The sequence below is a fragment of the Pelmatolapia mariae genome, linkage group LG18 (assembly GCF_036321145.2).
Source record: "Pelmatolapia mariae isolate MD_Pm_ZW linkage group LG18, Pm_UMD_F_2, whole genome shotgun sequence".
Taxonomy (NCBI): Eukaryota; Metazoa; Chordata; class Actinopteri; order Cichliformes; family Cichlidae; genus Pelmatolapia; species Pelmatolapia mariae.
In genome coordinates, this window is record NC_086243.1 from 16,747,432 (window position 1) to 16,764,914 (window position 17,483).

Here is a 17,483-nt window from a genome sequence, read left to right on the forward strand (position 1 = left end):
AATGGACTAATTACTATGTAAGAACCAGTATATAGATATACTTTATTTACAAGAGTCTTTTCAGCATGAGTACAAGCTACATGTACCACCAGTTTGTTCACCTTTCTAGTACTGGGTTGGACCTCCTTTTACCTCCAGAACATCCCCATTTCTTGGTGGTGCAGATTTCCCATGGTTGCTGGAACATTCCTCAGAGATTTTGATTCACAAAGATGTGATAGCGCCACTCAGTTGCTGCAGATTTGTTTGCTGCACATCCATGAGATTAATTTCCTGTTCCTACTTATCCTAAAGGTGATCTATTGGATATGACTGTCATGTTAAATAAACCAGTTTTAGATGTGTTGAGCTTTGTGACATGGTGTGCTACCTGTTGGAAGTAGCCATCAAAAGATGGTTAGCGACAATACGCAGATTGGCTGTGGCGTGCATCCCACACACCATCACACCGCTACCAGTCTGAATCACTGATACAAAGCAGGACGGGTCCATGTTTTCATGTTGCTTATGCCAAATTCTGAATGTTCATACTATTCTTCATCTGGCTGTTGCATCAGAAATCGAGATCAGCAATGTGTCTCCAGTCTTCTGTTTTGTGAAGTGTAGCCTCAGTTTCTTGTTCATAGCTGACAGAAGACCCAGACACAGCATGGTCTTCTGCTGCTCTAGTCCATCTGCTTCAAGGCTGGACATGCTGTTCATTCAGAGATGCTCTTCTGCATACTTTGGTTCTAACATGTCTGTGCTTGAGTTTCTTTTGCCTTCCTGTCACCTTGTAGCAGTCTGGCTATTCCTCTCTAACCTCTGACATCAGCAGGAAATTTTCATGCAGCTGCCACTCACTGGAAATTTTCTCTTTTTCACACCTAGGGATGTGTGAAACCTAGGGATGTGTGGAAAAAACCAAGGAAAATCAGAGTTTCTGAAATACTTAGAGTAGGTCATCTGCTGCCAGCAACCATCCCATGTTTAAAGTCACTTAGATCACCTTTCTTCCACACTCTGATGCTCAGTTTGAACTTCAGCAGGTCGTCCTGACCATGTCCACATGCTTTAAATGTGCTCAGTTGCATAACTGAGATACTTATGTTAACAAGCAGTTGAATGGGTGTATCTAATAAAATTGCTGGTGAAAAATGAACATTTGTAAAATGTTTAGGTGCATTATTATTAAATAAGAAATAGACTGGTTCTTATATAGCACTGTTCTACTCTGAGCACACAAAGCACTTTTTTTATATAAATCATGCCACATTCACTTGTTTCTATGCTTTCTATCTACCATTCATACAAATTCACATCAGAAAGAGACTTGGAGTTAGTATATTGCTCAAGGTTATTTGGCACTGGAGAAGACAAGGAGTGAACCCCCAGCCTTCAGCTTAATAGGTGAACTGCCCTATCTCCTGAGCCACAGCCACCTCAAACCATATTATTATTATTATTATTATTATTATTGTCGTCGTTGTTATTGTTGTTGTTTTTATTATTATTATTTCCCTGTAGCTCAGTATCTGTTTAAGTCCACTATATCTAAAAAATAAAATAAGGCAGAAAAAACCTACATTCGGCCACAAGAGGGACAGGTCGTCCTGCAGAGAGTGTGCCTCCCCACAGAGCCCTGACCTCAACATCATCCTGTCATTATATGAAGAGACAGAAGTGAAGAGACCTGTGTGTATGCCTACCTGAATGAACCACAACTCTGAGAAGAACGGTGGTCACACCAAAATATAATTATCATTAATTATTTAATTTTACTACTTGAGTTATGTGACTAGTCTGCAACAAACAAAACAAAAACAAACAAATACAAAAATTGAACAAAACCTGCCTTTATATTTTGATACGTCATCATCAGATGATTTTGCACAGTTCTGTGTTACGACATCTCTTAGAAGCAGCTTCAGCGACAAGTTCCCACTTATTTTTATGTAAGGGTGACTGTAATTAGGTAACAGCCGCGATCAATGAGACCTTGGGTTATATCACATTATTTTAGGAGAGTCAAGGAACTTTTCTGCTTAGGCGAATGACTGCGCACTTCAGCCACATTGGTCATACACACACTTGTATAACCGTTTAGATAACAGTCGGCCGCTCTGAGCCGCTGTGAGCCAACCATCGCCACTGCTTCATTCACCGGCAGCTGCGTCGTAGTGATTTGCTCTCGCTTCTCTCACGCCGGCAGTAGCCGTGGGTTTCCACGTGAAAGCGGTGACACACTTATATAAAAGGAGTGGCATAAGGGGGGACCAATCACAGTGCGGAGCGGCGGTTGGAGCCCCCGCCCGTGCGGGGGCGGCTGGCGCTGATTCGATGCGAGCGCCGTGACGTAGAGACCGACAGGTTTGTGGGCCAATGAGCGAAGGAACTGGAGGATCGCTATCGAAATGAGGTCACTGCCAGCGCTGGAGATCCAGGGCAGAGTCCCGGTGTGAGTGGAAATCAGAACGGGGTAGAGGGCATCGCTGAGAGACGAACGCAGGGCTGTCGGGACCCGCTAATCATCGCAGCACGGATCCAACCGCTAAACTGCACCAGAGGCCAGCCTTTATTTCCCGGAGACACCCGGAGCTAAAGACGATCAGCCTTCTGTCAGGTTGGTGGGAGTTTCTCTTTTCTTTCTTTCTTTTGTGCGTAAGACGCTGCAGCGCTTCTCCGGGTTGTCTTGAACGTGTAGGGGTGAAGCCGACCCCACTTTTATCCAGCTGTGCTCTGAATGTGTAAAAGGGCTCTGCTGTGGGATCGCGGGAGGTGAAAGTTGCATAACTGTGTGTTGCCGTGAGGGTCAGGAGACTCCAGCGGGACACCGGCTGTGCCCATGTAAGAGCGGGAGCGGAACGAAACTCGCCGCACTTTAAGGTGAAATACCGGTGGTGACCTGCGCTCAGAGGACCTTTAACATAAGGGTTTAATCTGGCAGGTATTTCACAGCGGCGGAGATGCATAGGGCAGCGAAGGCAGAGTCGCATATAGCGCACTGTTTGTAGTGTCACTGACACATGAAAACTCCTGACGACTTACATAAAGAGGCTACTGCAGCAGCACATGGCAGAAGTTCACACGCAGTTCCTATTAGAAAACCTCTGGGCTGTGCGCCACGCTTTTTCTGAACAGGCTGAGTCAGGCTGCTGGTCTTTGCTACAGTGAGACAATCCTTATATGAAAGCATTCATTCATCTTCAACAGCAGCAGCAGCAGCAGAAGTCCTTACAAGGGAAACTGGAGAGAAAACAAAGTAAATGCTGGTTTTTAATTTTGCTAAAAGAGGATAAAGACAAGTCAAAATGCGGCATGCAAATGTGGATCTTATTTAATGGAAGAAGTGTGTGTGTGGAATGCTTAATTTGGGTGTATTCACCTTGCCCTTTGTGACTGAGGAGGGAGGAGAAAGATGAGTGACGCAAATAGGGCTCAGTGGAGATCTCATTTATGCATTTTTGTCTTACTGTTGCAATAAGAACGGTTGCCTTGGCACAGCACTCCCTGCCCACAATCGCAGTGGAGCAGGAGATGAATTTGCAGATTTCTTTCTCTTTTTTTTTAACCATATGTCACTCAGAGTTTATTGTTATGATAAATAGTTAAAAAGAGCTGAATCTTAAAGCACACAGTGCTGTAGGACAGTCTAAGGGAAAGGTGCCAAAGCACACGTGCAGCAGTTCGATGCAATCGTGCTGAAAATAGTTGGAATTTTTTGCTTGGACTCTGGTGGTCTACAGCAAAGAAAGTCTTAGGTGGTCTCTGCAGGTGTGTGCGCGCGCACTGCGAGTCTTATTTACCGCAAGTTTTTGAGCTGTCATTAAGGACAGATGTAGGTCAGGGAATTATGAAATAATCCCAAAGAGCGACTGCAGTCATGTCTGCACGTGAATGGAGTCATGGTGCATACAAGTCATTGTTTTGCACTTTTTTGCATGCATGTAAGAACTGAGACGTTAAAGTAAAACACATACCATCATATTAAAGTGTGCAAGACACACCATGCACACACTGGTGGAAACCCCCACATTAAATCCATAAGACTTCAGACTCCTTGAGACTAAATCCTTTAGCCTCTGATGTTTTAATACTTATAGGTAGTTTAGAAATGAGGCTTTTCTGCCTCCGTCTGCTAATTTAAACATGCAGTTAAATTTTGTGGTAACACAAATGATGGTGTAAGAACTTTGCCTACAAAAACAAATCATTGGACAAATATCTTGAAGTGGTGTTTATTTTTTATATTAAGCCTCTAAAGTCATTATTGCAGCATTGTTTCAAGGGTAACCCCATGTATCTGAGGTTCTCAGACATTCTGGGGGGGGGGGGGGGGGGGGCAGAGTGCCAGAAACACTTTGAGAAACACTGCCTGTGTGATAATAATGGAAATGTAATGGACTCCTTCTACACGATGCACAAAAATCTGCAGCTACTTCTGCGCGGTTATATGAGTTGTTTTGAGTCCAATTAAAGTGTAATAAACATATTAATTATGCAGTTCTGGTGTGTAAATATTAATTATGAATGAATCCTTAGAACGTCTTTCATTTGGCACAGTTGTGTAATCTGGTACTGGTTATTTCCCCTAGAAAAGATGAATTACATAAAAATCACATGAAGGGGAATGTAGTGAGCAGACGGCACAGAGTATCACTGAATGTTATGAAATAAAATTACAGCTTGATTGGAGCTGTTTGTAAAGCTAGAGCTTTTTTGATCTTATGGACTTTTTCATATTCAATTTCAAGTCTAGCATGTGATATGCAGTAAGGGATGGGTAATTTGGTTTAATATTAGTTATTGTGATATAATCTCAGGTTCCTGTATAGTTAGCAGTTAAAACATCTGGAAGTCAGCTGGTACTCACAGTGTATTACCAGTACGGTGACATTTGTACCTAACAGTGGATCTTTTTATAAGTCTTATTGTTAGGATCTCAGGATGGAAGAGTTTTGACTGTTTAAACAATGAGTCTGTTGGGGGTTTTTTAAGTCAGCAGCATGAGGTTTGAATATTTCTGGTAGCTCTGAATGAGACCAGCAACAAAACAGAAAATAACTCTAAGAAGGACCAAGGTTATCTGGAAATGTGTTGCAGACAGTCTTTTTTTCCAGCCGTCTAGGAAAACTCCGGTCACGATTAGAGAGATGAATAGATTCAGGGGGCTGAACACATGTAATCAAATCTTAATTTGCCACCTTAATTACAACCTTAGTTTTAAGCCATCTCTAAATGGGACATTTTGTCCTTGAAGATTCAGAAAGGCCAAGTGAGCATCGTGTTCCCGGAAGAACGACCATCTGATTGCATTAAATGGATTGAAAGTGTTGAAGAAGATTTGCTAATATAGAGGCTGTAATTGCGTTATGTTTCTGATCTTACCTTGTTTGTCACCTGTTACCCCTTCTGCTTACCTCAGTGGAGGATATAAAGGCTTCCTGACCACTTCCTTTGACAAGAACTGCATCGTAACTCATGCTTAATAGTGTCACTGCCTGTGTGTATTGATTATGCAAAGCTGCTGAAAGATAACCAAAAGATAACCCTGCGCAAATGTCACGTGAGGGACGAGTATGAGTCAAGGTCCCTGTGAGCTTACCCAGTTAAAAATGATGATTAGTTTCTTACTGGGCAACAGGAAATTCATTTCGTTCTCTCCTCTGCTTCCTCGGCAGCTCAACTGGATGGAAAAGACCCAGTTAATGACAGGAAAAAAGGAACAATTAAAGATGCTGGTGGCCTCGGGTAACCCTGACTACAGAGAGGAATCAGACATTCATGGGCTTTTTTGAGAAACGGTTAACAGGTGGTGGGCCAAGAGTAAATGCTGAAAATGAACCACCGTTAATGACTTTTATTGCATGGGTTTATTGACTCTTTCTTGTTAATTGTCTTTCAAGCAAATAAAAATTAGAGAGGGGGATCTATTTTGAGTAAGTCCTCAGCTTCCGTAAACAAAATAGTGTAGTGGTTCTGAACAATAAATTACATAAACTTCTCAGTGTTGCCAGAGTAGCTTGGATTGTCATTGCTGGACCATCATGTACTATGTAGCCTACTTTCAGACATGTGACAGGTCTCTGTTCACATTCTTAGCCTTCCATCCAAATAAGAATTTGATGGAGTGATTTTATGGGGGCCTAGATCCAAAAAGCAAACAAAAACAACAATGCTTTCACATTCTTTACACCACCACCTCAGTTTTCTGCTCTTAGATGACAGGAGTGGTGTCCAGTGTGCTCTTCTGCTGCTGTAGCCCATCTGCTTCATGACTGCTCTTCTGTATACTTTGGTTGTAACAAGTTGTTATTTGAGCTACTGTTGCCTTCCTACCAGCTCAAAGCAGTCTGGCCATTCCCCTCTGAGCTTTGGCATCAGCAAGGTATTTTCACCCAGATAACTGCAGCTCGCTGGAAACTGTCTGTTTTTGGACCACTATCTGTAAATCCTTGAGCAGTCAGTCTGGCACCAACAATGTGTTATGCTCAAAGTCACTTAAATCACCTTTGCTCCCCAATTCTGATGCTCGGTTTGAACTTCAGCCACATATAACACTATGTCGACACGCCGGTATGCATCGAGTTTCTCTTATATTATTGGCTGATTAGATATTTGCATTAAGAAGCAGTTGAATACCTAACCAAGTGAAGAACAGACAGTTAAAGCAGTCCATCTAGTCCAAGGAGAATATTTTTGAGGATGGATGAACTTTCTCTCTTTTAGCCTTTCTAAGTATCTGATCCTGCTCGTGTTTGGTAACCGTCTCTCTTAGTATCTTTCTCAACCGACTGTCTGCTGGTATTGAGCCAACTGGCATGACAGTGAGCGATAGAGGTCAATGTCTGGTAGGTAGTTGGCAACCAGTGCGAACTCCTGGACTTTGTGAATGTTAGAAACATTGCCAGTCAGCTCTTCAACTTTGGACCAGACTTGCTTTTGCATTTTTTGCTTCTGCAGCAGCGCCTGCCAAAAACCCCCATCCATTTAACTAAAACGAACGGGTCAGCGGTCAGTGAAGAATGTTCAGTATGTACACTATGTTGGGTTTAACAAAATCTCTCATTTATAATGTCCGCTGTGCAACATGATGGACTTTTTGTGTGAAAGGAAAGGCTGAAAAAAAGCCACAAAGCTCATCTCACTTTGCAGCGATGACAAGTCATTGCCAAACTCACTGCTCCAGTTTAGCTTGCCAAGCAGTCTAAAAACTACAACACAAGTTGCTCACTTGTCCCTTAATTGTCCCTATTATTTGGCTGTACGTTGACCCAGTTCACAGAGAGAATATGCCTACTTCACAGCATGTCAGGGATATGCAGGCTACTGACTGCCAACTGCTTTCTGCCATTTGAAAAGGCCAACAGATCTGCTCATTATTAATGCAAATACCTCAGTACCCTTGACAAAGTAAGGATGACTGTGTGATGTTGCGCAATCGATGGGCCAGCCTGATTTGCAGACGATCACGTGCACACATGCAATAAAAGTTTAGTAAGTGATAAACTTTTTAATGCAAAGTCAAGAGGTCAGTGTTGCAACCTTCGCCTTGAACTCTAAACTGCTCAATGAGCCAATTTTTTCTGTTTTCGTTTCTTTTTTTTGTACCTTTAATAATATTTTTGTGTGAATTTGAGAAACTGAGTTGTGCTGCTTGTGTGGTCCTTGTTTTTTTTAGTTGTATCGTGCTTTAAGAAAAGTATCAAATCCCTCTGCGCTTGCTCAATTCTTGTCAGTCATTCTGTCTAATTTGACCTGTGTTCTATTTTAAGTAAAAGACAAACAGATGAAGGTCGAACTTATCGATCAGGTGCAACGTGAGTAGAAAGTAGGACAAATCTACTGTTTTAAAAACGCTTCAGAAACAACATGAAAAACACATTTTTGTCAAGCCAGCAACTTTTTTTTCACATACTGTACACACACACACACACCTTTCAAACAGGTCATTACCAGATCAATAGACAACAAACATTAGTGACATCCAAACACCTGCCTACGTAGAAGTCGTTGCGCTTGTATGGGCTTGACGTTGAAAAGCTAACTCTGTGAGGCTAAATACACTTCTGCTTCCGGGCTTAGTGACTTAAGGAGGGCATAGAGCTGCTGTGTGTCTTCAGGCAGAGGAGAATATAGACATTTTCCATTGCACGGCTGGGGAAAGGCATTCTAGTGACGAGGGAGATTATTCCTGGAAGGCATCCAAGACTAGAGGTTAAATACGGGCACAGTGTGGCTTTAACTTCAACATGCTGCCCAGAAACAGAACTGAGTGTCTGATAAGATTTTATTTGAATGACTGTAAATCTCAAGTTTGAATATATGTTTTGGGAACATTCATCTTTCTATCATCTTTCTTTAACTAAAAGAAAAAAAGCATTATTTGAACTTAGTTTAGTAAAAAGTACTTGCACACCAAAGCAATCATACAAACCATGGGTTACACTGCATCACTGTGCATAATTAGTTTAATTCTGTATCATTATAGAGTGAAGCAGCACATACTGCCTTTTTAATCTGCCTTTTTTACCATTTGGTCTTGCACATGTCGTACACGTGACTCTCACAAAGGTTCTCACCTGACTGATTTGACTGTGCAAATTCTCTTGTAAATTTCCAGTCTTTAGCTGTGATTCAAAGTGCTTCCCTTTAGAAAGAGTTTCACTGCTGAAAAATCAATTTCCAGAAACGGCCTGTTGAGGGAAAAAACTTTTAGCCGCTTCTTCTGATCATAGCCATCGCCATGGCCTTTTCTTGTTTACTCCAAACACGATGCTGTTGATGTTCTCACCGAGCTCTACGTCACTTACTGTAACCAGAAGTAATTCCAACCACCAGTATTTGGGAATCTGGCTTTTGTACTGCATCATTATTTAACAGAGCACAGGTTTTGCACAGTTTGTCAAAAAACCACAGAAAACAGACCAAAGCCCCGTCACTGTTGGCCAGCAGTCTATGATGGCATTCAGCTTGTCTGGTGTTTCATGTGTCCCAGAGTGAAAGATCCTTTGAAAGGGTTGGAGGGCTCACATGGGACAGACCTGCTGTTCTTAAAGGCCACGCTGTCTGTACCAGAGAGCCATTTTTACAGTACATCAGAGAAGAATCTGCAGGGCTCTTCACAGGTCAGGGGTCAAAGAGCACAATGTGCTCTGATTTCACACCAGACAAAGACGAGACAGCTTTTTGAAGGATGGGCGCAGCATTGATTTGTGTCTCAAAGAATTTTTAAAAATATGTTGTTGTTGTTGTCTGCAAATGAAATGCTGGTGGGTGCTTTATGTTTTGACTAATTAAATGCAAATTGCATATGGTTTGGAGTAATCTTGACCAATCTCGCAAGCATGTGTTTGACTGACCTTACTTCACCCAGGCATCTATTGACTTCAATTTCTGTTGGTATTAACAATAATATAATAGCACATCAAAACTTAGTTGACTCAGGGGTTTTTTTTTCCACTATCACTTCATTCCATCATATATTACCCATTTATGTACATATAATGCAGTCATAAAATGTGTAATGGATAAGTTTTACTTCATTACTAACATGCGTACTCTCTTTCTCTCCGCAGATCAGTCCACTTCTTCTTTAATTCCCTCGGCTATCACCCTTGTAAAAATGGGGTGATTGGGTTTTTTTAAATCATCTAGTAAACTAACCTGGAACAAGGCCTGTGTAGATCTCCTGATGTCAGAAGATTCAGACTCCAAGCCCTACTGCTTCCCAGGTTTGGAGGATCAGGATGGAGCCTCGGGTTGCAGAGCGTCCACTTCATGCAACTCTATCCCAAGGGGGGACCCAGGGTGCAGCTCCATGGCACAGCTGCACCGCATGGGTGCCTTCAGCCAAGGTAGGCCTGACCTGGGCCTCCCTTCTGAGGGCAGCGACAGCAGCGGTCAGGACCCTCCCGCTTCGCCAGACAACCATCGCAAGAACGCTCGCTCTCGGTCACTACCCGAGGAGGATGTGGAGATGAAGAGTAGCGGATCGAGCGGGAGTGGGACCGAATCACACGGCAATGAAAGCCACGGCAATGAAAGTCATGGAAACGACAGCACCGGCCACGAGTCGATGGGAAGCTCCACTAGCAACAGCAAGGACTCGGCACTGCTTGAATCCTCTGAGAGCAATAAGAGGTCAGTGGTGGTTGTGGGACTGATAAAATCATTATGAGGGTTGCTCTTCGTCTTTGCATAGTAGCACATACAGACAATCAACCAAAGTACTGAGTCTTTGACAAGTCTTTGGCCGGTCTGACAAGCCAGCAGTAGGAGATAATAAATGGGGTCAAGACCCGAGGTTGCTATCTCAGGAATCTGCAGGTAGTTCAACAAAAAGAATGTTCACAGCCGTCTGTGTCTGTGCTTACAAATTACCGCAGCAGCTGATAAATGTTTTTTCAAGACCCCATTAGATAAAAAAGAAAATTCCAAAAATGCCAATCCGAAGATAACACCAGCTTTCCTCATGGGAAAAACTGTGCTGGGTTATTTATGCGCTTTCCTTTTACCCTCGTAGTTACGTTTGCCCTTTGCTAATGAGTGACAACAATCAGCATAAAAATTGACCATCAACATGTCACAGTCATAATAAATGCAGTTATCAGCAGCTGATGTATCCGTCCCCATTGGCTAATGCATGTAGATGAGTGAGTGAATCAAGGCTTCAGTGATGGCTGTCGTGCTCTTGGCCCCAGAAGCCCAATTGAAATGTAAATGTACCTGCGTTGTAGGTTTCCTGGGTGTGAGTGTTCCCATGCAAAAAAATAAAATAAATGTGAATTGGGACTGATTTGAATAATGGCTTTCAAATGGAAGTGCTTTTAGGGGTGTTCTTCCTGCCAGTCACATCCTGTTTGTCATAAAATGTTACGTTGGGACTTTTGCCAAATGAGGATTAATTTGACATTATTTAGTGTTACCGCAAACATGTTCTCACTCCCTAAACTAGATCTCATTGCCAGCTCACATTGCATACAAGTGAGTCATACTAGGAGCAGTTGGTGTCTGTTTTTTGCACTTTTTATAAAAGACTCCAACATGATAAACATGATCTGATTTCTATGTAGGACACACAAAAAACATGTTTTGGCAAGATACGTCCATGTGCTTCACGCTTCTGTTCGTTCTGGAGTAAACAGGTTTAAATTCTGCCTCATTTTTAGACACTTGTGCTGTGATGCTGTGTGGTTAGTGTTTAATGTAGCCCTGGTTAATTATAAAGGCTATTTTCATGAATTGTGAGGTGGTTTCAGCTTTATGTTTAAAGATGATCCTCACGTTGTAGAGAATTTAAAGGGTAGCATGCTGTGTGTTTTTCTGGATTGATGTTTACAGATGTGTTCTAATGTTCACTTTTCTCACTCTGAGTGAGAGTTAATATTTGCTTACTGTCCGCAGCACACCTTGTAGTTTAACTTAATGTTCAGTCACATCACAGCCTTAGTATCCGAAGAGTTATTGGTTACGGCATTTCTCAAAGAAAACTTTAAATGACTAAAGTACAAAAAAATAAAAAAAATCCCCTGCCTCTCCACAAACGTGCAGACGTGACTTCATCATGATTTAAAAAATGTTCAGACGCAGTGCAGCCTGCCCAAGGCATGACTACAGCAGTGGAAAAAATAAAAATGACCATTCCTTCCAGTAGGAAAACTGGATGCTGGCTGTCTCTTTATAGCAGATGGGTTGTGTCATGCTCGCCAGCTCCTTGACATTTCTATGGCAACAAAATGTTTGTCTTTGTTTACTGGGTGGCGCCGGCCAAGTGGAAGGCATTGACGTTATACTGCCTCACTTTCAGCCTTGCCTGGCCTACCTCACTTGATCTTTTCACTATGGAGTTTTTTTTTATTTGTTTAAAAACCGCTCCTCTTCCTGTCCGTATGCGCCTCGCACGCAATAGCTCCCGCCCTCAAAAAATGCTATTACTTTTTTTTCCTCTCTCTTCTCACTCACGCCGCTCTCTTCATTTGAACTTTTAACCTTTTGTACCAGTTTTTTTTCTAGATCGCTTCCTCAGAATCTAAAAATACTCCATCTTTCTCTGTGTTTAGTACCTTGCTACCTGCATCTGTTGCTCTTTAATACACCCCCCTTCTCATTCACCTTCCTCATTTAAATAGCAAAATTTAAGTGACAAAAGGGGGTTGGACGTTTTGGTCCTTAATGACACTGTGCAGTGTACCAAGGAAATTTTCCCCACAATGTTTTACCATCAGCAGCCTGATTCGCTGATACAAGGCAGGATGGATCCATGCTTTCATGTTTCACTTGTTTACTCCAAATTATGGCCCAATCATCTGAATGTCTCAACAGACATGGAGACTTGTCAGACCAGGCATCGTTTTCCTTCTTTTCAATTTTGGTGACCTCGTGCAAATTTGAGTCTCAGTTTCTTGTTCTTAGCTGACAGGAGTGCCACCTGCTGCTGTAACCAATCTGCTTCAAAGTTCAGCGTGTTGTGCATTCATTCGGCTTCATACCTTGGTTTTAATGAGTGCTTATTTGAGTTATAGTTCCCTTCCTATCAGCTGAAGCAGTCCTCTGACATCAACCAACAATTTTCACTCAGAGATCTGCTGCTCACTGGTTATTTTCTCTTTTTTGACCATTATCTGTAAACCCTAGAGATGATTGTGTGGAAAAATCCCAGCTGATCAGCAGTTTCTGTAATACTCAGACCAGTCTAACTAACAATCATGCCACATTTAAAGTCACCTACAACACATTTTTTCCACTTTGTGATGTTTGCTTTGAACCTGTGCAGGTTATCTTGACCATGTCTGCATGTCTAAAGCTTTGAACTGGTGATTGGCTGATTAGATATTTGCATGAACAGGCAGGTTATCATGTGCACCTACTTAAGTGGCTGGTATTTCACCCCATATTTTGTGTAAAGAGTAAGAACTCAAGTCAAATCATGCTTCTAATACACTGAAGCATGCTAAAAATTAATGAAAAGGGGACAAAAGTAAAAGCAATTAATGAATAAATACACACTATACTCTCTCTGAGCCTGTAGCTCCAGGCTCCGGTCCATCACTAGTCTGTTAGACAGATTCATGTTGTGAGACCTGCAGGAGTATCCTTCAGTTTTCCCCTTTAATATCCCACTTTATCCATCTGTGACACTTGAGAGTGAAGCAAGGAGGAGAATGTACTTCAAGTAATAGTGTTATATGTGTTAGAGTAGGAGCAAACATTTGACCTTTAAAAGCATAGGTGTGAAAAATAATATCAATTATTCGTACAGCCGAATCCAGAAGAGCCACTGTTATGTCACCTGTCCTTTTTCTCCTGCGACAAGTCAAAATGTCTTCTGAGAAAAAGTAAATCTTTGTCGGCTGATGTAACTCAGTTAACAGCCCCACATTTTAGTGAGTGTGGGTGACTGCCACCAGTTCTTCAGCTTTTAACTTTTCTGTCGAGATTTATATCTGCCAGACATACAGAGATAAGCCAGCACGCAGATTTGAAGGAGGGGAAAGTCCAAAGTAAGAAACGGGTTCACGTTTTAGTCTTTAACAACTCTGGATCACAGTGCATCAAATGTGTAGGACATGTATCAAAATGCACCAGTATGAAAGATATAAAAGATATATTTTATAAGTATTTATCGCTTAGTGTGGACAGGTGTTTCCATGTATGTATGCAGGATTTTAGACATAAAAAGGTTAAAAATCTCCGTTTGTAAAGATATTTACTTTCCATCAGTACTCCAAAGAGGAAGTCAGTCAGAAATGGCTCTAAAATATATTTCTTTGGACTAAATAGTTTAACTATATAAAGAATCTGCACAGCTATCAGTGAATGAATAACTGTTTGACAAAAGGCTCTGAATAGAAAATTGCATCCCTACAATCACTCTCTGTGTAGGAGTACATGCGTCACGTCTGCATACTCCTCTGTAGAAATAATTACCATGTAGTGCCAGAACTGATATCACTTGTACACTGTTATTTTAATCAACTCCCTAAAAAAGAAAATCAAAATTTTAATTCACATTTCTTGTTGTCTTTTCTCACTATTCATATAGTTCATATAGCTTTATAGTCGTCGTAGAGAATGAGCCACTGATTTTAAGCGCACTGCAGTGTAAACTTACCTGTGTTATGGCTTCCCTGGGTTATTTATGTCTCTCAAACGCGCATAAAAATTTGTCGCTCTGCAGTTTAAACAAGACCGCCTCACCCTGATCGTCACCTCCTGTCTCTGGTGCACAGTGTAAAAATTAAAGTCTCTTTGAGCCTCTTTTTTTTAACTAATTGAAATAACTCAGAGTTAGAGCCACATTGTGAATCAGCGTGTCGACACTAATGCATGGTCACTCTGTACAGTCTAAAACCAGCCGTTGCATTTCCGAAGGCAATGTTTGACAGAATTGGACTCCTAATCGTGTTTGGACAGACTCTTTGTAAATAATATGTTTTCTATTCTTAGCCAAGTGATGAGGTTATTCATAGCAGCTTGCCGAGTTATAGTTCAGGTGAGTCAGTATCTCATAGCTTGGTGGCTGATACAGTGCAGTGCACCACTGATATTTGACAATTTATACATATTTATCTTGAACTTTTTAGCCTTTTTTGAGATATGACAGTGGAGAAAGGACAGAAAAGCTGGAAGAAAGAGCCAGAAAAGACACCGCAAATAGCCTCACTGCAGATTAAAACTGAGGTCTCTGCATTAGCCTTACAGAATATAGGTCATCTGCTCTACCCAGTGAGCTAAACTAGCACACAAATGCCAATATTTAGGGAGCAGAAATTTTGCTTTGGGGATTCATGATTATGCCCCAGTGTTTGTAGGAAAACTAATATCAGTCTCTTTGTATCCATGGGCAGTGGGCATTAAATCACTCCCAAAAACTAATTAATAATAAACATGTTGAAGTTTAGGTTAATTGTGGAATTTAATGATCCATACTCCAAGTTACGATCTCTGCTTCTTCTGGGTTGCTTTCTCCTCTCTCGCTCTCTGTCCCTTTCTTCCTCTCTGCCTTTGCCAGGATACTGTTTGCTCTGTCTCTCCCTCTCACTGTGTGTTCATCTGGAGCCTGTCCCAGATCACTTTGAGTGAGATGAGACATAGTACTCCCCTGGTCTAACACAGAGATCCAGACAATCACACATGCTCACTTTCACACCTACAGCCAATTTACAATCACAAATTAGCCTAAAATGTTTAGCCTGTGGGAGGAAGTCAGAGCACCTGGAAGAAAACCTCATAAAAGGTAGGGAGAACAAAGCCTGTACAGAAAGTAGTAGTTTTAAATAAGTCTGCATGAGGTAACACCACCCACTACAACCTGTTACTAAGAGTACATGGTGTTTACCATTGCATCCCAGCAAAGGCCCACCTAAAGAAAAATGATCATCCATTAAAGTGGACACCACACTTGTAATATTTTCATCACTTTACCTTGCTGCCCTTTCCAATCGGTAACTGAAGCCATTATTTTGATCTCCTCCAAGCCACAGGACTGAGTTGGCAAACAGTTAGTTTACCTAGTAGAACATGTGAGTTGCTTCTTTGCAGCTGCCTAATCTGTAATCACTAAACTTGATTATGTTTGTGACTTTGACCTGTTAAAACAAATTAACGGTGGCCAGATTTAAATTAGTCATTTTTGACAATAGTTTGGCTGTTAGTTATTCAGCAACTACTTAGGGGGAAATAAAAGGGTGAAATGATTAAAAATTGACATTTCATCTGAATTAACTTTTGCCAGTAGGTACATGGAAGAAAACACAGTTCTGTGGTTTTGGACCATTATGCTAAATTTTAAACAAACTCTGGAAGAGAGTGGAAAAAATGCAGATAAATCTGTTTTAACACCTGCTGCAGAAATGTGACTTCTTTTTCCATTAATACTCTGAACCTTAAACAAGACTGGGTCAGTTTGGGCCAGAAAGCCCAAACTGACCCAGAAAGCCCAAACTGGGGGTGTTTTCCACTTATATTCATTCATGTAAAGAACTGTTCATTTTAAAACCTGCTTTTAGGCCCACTTACGCCTGCCTTATTCATGTCTGTGAAACATAAGAAAACCACAGAGTCATTGTGCAGTTCCTAATTAAACAGGATGGCATTGCCCTGATTGTCACCTTGTGTCCCTGCTGCAGACTAGCCTCTTTGAGCGCGCTCTTATTGTAACTAGTTTAAACGACCTACAGACTTACTACCACAATGTGAATTAGGCTGCTCAACGCAAATACATGGTCAGTCTGTACAGTCTAAAACCAGCTGTTGTATTTCTGAGTACTGAAGGCTATATTTGACAGGATTAGACTCCTACTTGTGTTTGGAGAGGCTGTTTGTAAAGATGTTTTCTATTCTTAGTCGGGTAAGGAGGTTATTCATAGTAGCTTGCTGAGTTGTAGCTCAGGTGAGTCAGTTTCTCAGACAGCTGTTAATAGTCTTTAGACAAGCTTATTGGCTAATACGGTGCAGTGGACTGGCTACTTTGTTTATATTCTGACTTTGTAGTGTTGCAACAGAACAGGTGCTCTTATCTTTAAATCAAATTGGTCAAAAAAGTATCAATGAGTAAATTTATTTTATTTTTTGCTGCCTTTTGATATCCTTTTCTTTGGTACAGCTTGGTGTCCTGGTGCCTGCAAATTGCACAGAAACATACTGGTGCTTTTGAAGATACTAGTGTGGTGAAATACTAAATATTTACATTATATATTTTCCTTTTTCATTCCCTACCATTAACAATACTGTTTGTATGTATTAATGCATATAATATACTAATAGAGTTATAGTCAAATGGGAAAATGATGGTGAGATGAACTTTTTGGTAGCTTACTCTTAAATTTATTATTGCATCATATTTGTGAGGTTTTATTACTCCTGGTCCAGCCTTAATTTCCACGTCAGTCTTCTGTGAAGTACTTTGAACTGCACCAACCTGCTTTGGAGGTACTATACAAATATAGTAGGATTGACTGATTACTTGCTGCCTGCACTGTGGTGTGATACCAGTTAATCTGTGACAGACCAATACCAGCTGACACATATATATAGGTCATTCAGAAAAAGAGGGTTTAAAAAAAATGCATATATGCAGCATCAAAGTGTAATAGGTGCATGTCGTAGTAAAAAAACCCACCAAGGGTCTAAAGAATAAAATGTTATTAGGTAAATTATTTACACCAATGCTGTCTATTTCAAATATTGTGTCACTGGAAAATAACTGACTACACCTTTGAGATACTTGTACTTGAGTACTTTTTACACAAAATTAGCTTCACTTTTTTACATTGGCATGGAAATTTGAGCACTGACTGAAATTCCAATATTACCTAGCCCAATTAAGAGACAGCTTTTTTTCATTGAAAATATTTGATACCTTTGAGTTACTTTGTAAGTGCTCCTTTGCAATCCAGCCTGCTTTCAAAAACACTTTCTAAGTCTCACACACTAATACTTGCTCAATCTGTCCAATCTAAAACCAGCTGTGGGTGCTGGAGTCTATATTTAGCAGAATTAGA

At 41.1% G+C, this 17,483-nt stretch overlaps 1 protein-coding gene across 4 annotated transcripts in view; it reads left to right on the top strand.

Moving 5' to 3' along the window:
• The first annotated feature begins 2,418 nt into the window (after positions 1-2,418).
• Positions 2,419-17,483, top strand: part of per2 (period circadian clock 2) — a 32,908-nt gene continuing 17,843 nt past the window's right edge. For all 4 annotated transcript variants that reach the window (XM_063462872.1, XM_063462873.1, XM_063462874.1 and 1 more), the window contains exons 1-2: positions 2,419-2,602; positions 9,558-10,122. In XM_063462872.1, coding sequence (XP_063318942.1) covers positions 9,674-10,122 — 449 coding nt within the window. In that variant the 5' untranslated portion in view covers positions 2,419-2,602; positions 9,558-9,673. The remainder of the gene's footprint in view (positions 2,603-9,557; positions 10,123-17,483) is intronic.